Genomic DNA, 4,962 nt, shown 5'->3' on the forward strand with positions numbered 1-4,962 from the left:
ACTCTATTTTTATTCAATTGCACTCAATAACATCCTATTTTTTATCCAATTTCACTCCATAACTTCATATTCTTGTTTAATTGCATTTAATAACTATCTCGTGTACTTTCAAAAGTGTTTAATTATTTATTTATTTGACATTTTTTTACATGTGACAAGCATTTTAATAAGTAGGTGTCCAATCAATTCTATTGAGAAAGAGAAAGTTATTGAATGTAAATGGATAAGAATAACAGGTTATTTGTAGGGTTGTAAATGAGTCGAATCGTTTATGAGCAGCTCAGTGTTCAGCTCGATAAAAGCTCGACCGTGTTCGGTTGGATTAATTAATAAGCCGAGTTTGGCAGGACGAAACTTGGTTCGAATGTTCATGAGCAGGCTCAATTATAGGTTCGCTAAGTCGATCACAGGTTTTAGTCTTTGGCTAGTGTTAGCTTGGTCTATGCCTGTGTGATGGGAAACCTTCCTGCACGGTTCGGAGCACTGAATTAGAATGAGAGGTTCACCACCACATCATTGCATGCAAGGGGAGCTCGCTCGATTCGCAAATTGGCCCGACTTGTAATTCACTTCTGACTCCGTGTTCGATAGCCTGACCATAGTGATGTTAATTGTGGTTACATTCATAAGTAGCTTAGTCCATCTTTATTCCATTTCATATATGTCTGAGGATCCGCATAGCCCTCGATTTATGTGTTATTTATCCATTTTTACTTTTTTTATGCCAATGTTGGTGACTGGAGATAACTCTCTTCAATTTTTTCTAGGATGGGAAGGAGTAGGCCTTGTTTTATATTTGTTAATTCATTTCTGGTTTACACGACTTCAGGCAGATAAAGCAGCTATAAAAGCTATGTTTGTCAATCGAGTAGGTGATTTTGGATTAGCTCCTGGGATTTCGGGTCGTTTTACTCTTTTTCAAACAGTAGACTTTTCAACCATTTTTGCTCGTGCTAGTGCCCCCATAAATTCTTGGATTTCTTGCAATATGAGATTGAATGCCATAAGTCTTATTTGTATTTTACTTCTTATTGGTGCTGTTGGGAAATCTGCACAGATAGGATTACATACTTGGTCACCCGATGCTATGGAGGGTCCCACTCCAGTATCCACTTTAATTCATGCAGCTACTATGGTAACGGCTGGCGTTTTCATGATAGCAAGGTGCTCCCTTTTATTTGAATACTCACATACGGCTTTGATTGTTATTACTTTTGCAGGAGCTATGACGTCATTCCTTGCAGCAACCATTGGAATATTACATAACGATCTAAAGAGGGTCATAACTTATTCAACTTGCAGTCAATTAGGCTATATGATCTTTTCTTGCAGCATCTCTAACTATTCGGTTAGCGTGAACATGAATTAGATTATATTCATCTTCTTTATTCTTAAGAGAAACCCCCACCCGAACCATTCTTAAGACCACCAAGCCCTATCGAATGAGTTCTACTATAGAAGCTTTCAATGTACACCCAGGGAAAAATCTTTCACTCACTGAGAAGTGAAAACATGTGACTAGATCGTCCTGAAGATGGATGCGACGGGAAGAAGTGACATTTGAAAGTGTTGCTGACTTAACATTTAGGTTTCGGCATAACAAAGCTTGCACTGTCTTTTCGCACTTAGGCACACATCGTGCCATTGGTAATGATTCTACTACGGTGACACAAATTCGCAAGCTAATCCTAAGTAATCATTGTTGTTCAGTGGATTCCGGAGGAACTACTTCATTAGGATTGGGGAATTGCTGCGATTCTTCCTGAATAGCCTGGATTCTCCCGTCGAGAGTCACTTTGAAAGTATTAACTAAACTCTTTCGACTGAATATTATAAAGCCTATAAAACAATGAGCTACTATCATTTCTTCATTATAGATTGAGATCTTATTCGAACTTAATGCATAAATAGATAGAATAGCAGCAAATAACATCTTTCTAGCATGCATATTCGTGGAACTCAATCTCATTTATAAAGCTTATCTCTATCTTTCAGCAACTGAACGTGAAGTGGTTTAGGAAAGGACTGACGAATCGGATGCGCTCGCCCGACGAGAAAGGCCCTGATCCTGCCAACCAAGTAAAAATAAAAAAGAAAGAAGAGAACGAAAGGAGGGGAGAACTTCGTATATTGGTAATTCTCTATGAGTCATCTTTAACCTTGAATGCTATTAATAAATTCTACAGCAATAGTCCCTCGGACTCGGAAAGTAATAACGAAAATGGCTAACCCAATAGCAGATTCCGCAGCTTCCACCGTTGGAACCAATGAAGCAAATAATTGACCCATCATATTCATATCATCCGAAGAAACAAAAAATACCAAAAAGTTCAAATTCACAGCTAATAACATTGATTCAATTGGCATTGACATAATAGGAATATTTCGTCTATTAAGGAGGATTCCCCGAATACCTAAAATAAAGATGATCATCAAAAATGTCAAGTATTTGATAGGATCCATTTCGGGAACGTGGAATGTAAGAGAAATTCAAATGTTCTAACTAAGATAAGCGGAGAACTTTTTAATTCCAGACCGGTTAATGCCCCTACCAAAAAAAAGTATAACGAAGAGTGACCAAACCAAGATGCAAGGGAAAAACTTCGCAGAGTTTACCAATCCTCAGGGTTAAAGTATCCCTGCTGAATGTTTGGTAAGCATTTGTTTTTATGGTTTGTTTTACTCTTGCGAAAGTTGGATTGCTACTCTCTGTGTTGCTCACCCAATTCGCATATTTAACAAATTATGCATGCTCTTGGCGTACGGTCACTTCGACACAACTCATTCCTCAAGCAATCTCTAAGATTGTGTCGAAGTTCTCCTCCATATCCTTTATATATAAGCAGGTAGGAACCTTCGGTAGCACAGTCGAGACATCGACGGGTTCTCTTCCCCTGCGGGGATGCAGTGACAGAAGTTTTGAGAATTTAAGAGAAGGTCACGGCGAGACGAGCCGTTTATCAGTACGATAGGTGTCAAGTGGAACTGCAGTGATGAATGCAACTGAGGCATCCTAACAGACCGGTAGACTTGAACCTTGTTCCTACATGACCCGATCAATTCGATTAGGTACTCGCCATCTATTTTTATTGTTCAGTTCTTTGACAACATGAAAAAACAAAAAGCTCTGCCCTCATAATTAAAAAAAACAAAATGAAAATATAATTAACTATTAATGAAATATTTAATATAAGAAAAAAATATTCAATATCAATATATATTCAATATTCTAAATATTAAATAGAAAATAAAATAAGAAAAAAATATTCAATATCAATATATATTCAATGTTCTAAATATTAAATAGAAAATAAACAAAAAAAATCCTATTTCGTTTACCCGCCCCCTCTTTTTTTGTTTTACGCCCCCTAACTCTTCCTCAGCCAGGTTTGGGCAGAATAGAAGAGCAAGTACAAGTATTAGTAGCATAGCAAAAATGTGTTCTTCGTCATTAAATTAATATGTTTTCTCGTGGTAATTGTGGCCTCTCAGGAGAATCGATGACTGCATCTTTGATGCACTTGCTAGTACATCTGAAAATTCTTAATTGGCTAGTTGTAAATAGCCCCAAACTATGGAACAAAGGATTATATCGGACTTACCTACACCGAGCGAGGTATTGACGGTGATTCTCAAATATCACAGAACAGAATGTGATATGATGAGATAGAATGCAATAGAAAGAAAGACACAGGGAACGACTTACCTACTCTTAACGGTCAGAGCGAACCCTTTCATTCTGAATTTATTTATCTGGGAGAAGAGGCGGTCTAATCTTAATTAAATTAGCCTCTGCATTCGCTTCTGAACTCAACTATAAGTAATCCGTACAGTTAGGCTTTCCTACCGTCGGATCCTACCACCGCTTTCTTCTAAGATTTCATATTGCCTATGACAACTAGAGTGTACTTGATTGGCTCTTTCTCTACTTGACTAAACCAATCTATCAACCTTCATGCCCTGCCTTTATGTAGTCCACTTCACTAATCAATGGAAGAGTCAGCAAGGCAAGCAATAGGCCATCATCAGATAATGATTGATTGTGTCAGTGCATGATGATTAGATTTCCGAAATATATAACAAGCCATCCTCTTTCCTATTCAAGGAATGCTTACCAAAAAAGTCTGTTTACTGCTTGGTCTTCTTTAGCAGATGCTTCACACAATCATTATCAATAAAGTCAAGTTACAAACTTGATTATATTGTTCATGAACACGCTTGAAAGCAAATTTGGTTCGATTATTGTTTTAATAATATTATTTCTACAAAGGGGGAGATGTAAAGTAGTGTAGTTTTTATAAAATTTTGTTTTATAGGTTTCAAAACACTATAGTTTTGTGCTAACAAAATTTTAAATCAATATAATTAATGAAATAACAAGTTGTTCACTTAACGAAATTTCAAATCAATATAATTAATGATATAAGGAAGTTGTTCATGACCGAAGCTCATGAGCTGAATTAACGAGTTGTTCACTTAACGAGTTGCCCGAGCAAAGCTCGTGAGCAGCTCGCGAACAGAATGTTGAGCTTGAGCTCGTTTGGGTTCGTCAATTTTCTAACGAGCAAGTCTAAGCATGTCAGAGCTCAGCTCGGCACGATTACAACCCTAGTTATCTTAGAACATAGCAGTAGAAGTTTTGGATCAAGTCTAGAAGCTTTGAATGCATTAACCCAATTTGGTTCCTTCGAGATAGGTGGAAGGAACAGAAATGCCTTTTTCTTCACCTAATTGGTGAATTTTAACCTAATATTATAATTTTGATACAATCGATTCAAAGGCTTAATATTTTGTAAGATACACTAATTTTAGGAGTAAATTGCACCAATGGTACCTGAACTTTATCCTAATTCACACTTTGGTACCTAGATTACATTTTGTCTTAAAAATATACCTGAAGTAACAATGACAGGACAATTAAGTATATTTTACCGGTTAATGGCCGGTCAATGCGATTTTGAT

At 36.8% G+C, this 4,962-nt stretch overlaps 1 protein-coding gene across 1 annotated transcript; it reads left to right on the plus strand.

Moving 5' to 3' along the window:
- The first annotated feature begins 604 nt into the window (after positions 1–604).
- Positions 605–1,369, plus strand: LOC136227183 (NADH-ubiquinone oxidoreductase chain 5). Its single transcript, XM_066015867.1, has one exon. It carries the CDS (start codon positions 605–607, stop codon positions 1,367–1,369), a length of 765 nt encoding a protein of 254 aa, XP_065871939.1.
- Positions 1,370–4,962: the final 3,593 nt, after the last annotated feature.

The sequence above is a fragment of the Euphorbia lathyris genome, chromosome 4 (assembly GCF_963576675.1).
Source record: "Euphorbia lathyris chromosome 4, ddEupLath1.1, whole genome shotgun sequence".
In the NCBI taxonomy this organism is placed as follows: Eukaryota; Viridiplantae; Streptophyta; class Magnoliopsida; order Malpighiales; family Euphorbiaceae; genus Euphorbia; species Euphorbia lathyris.

Coding starts and splice junctions, on each gene's coding strand:
- LOC136227183 (XM_066015867.1), top strand. CDS start 605: ATGTTAATTGTGGTTACATTCATAAGTAGCTTAGTCCATCTTTATTCC.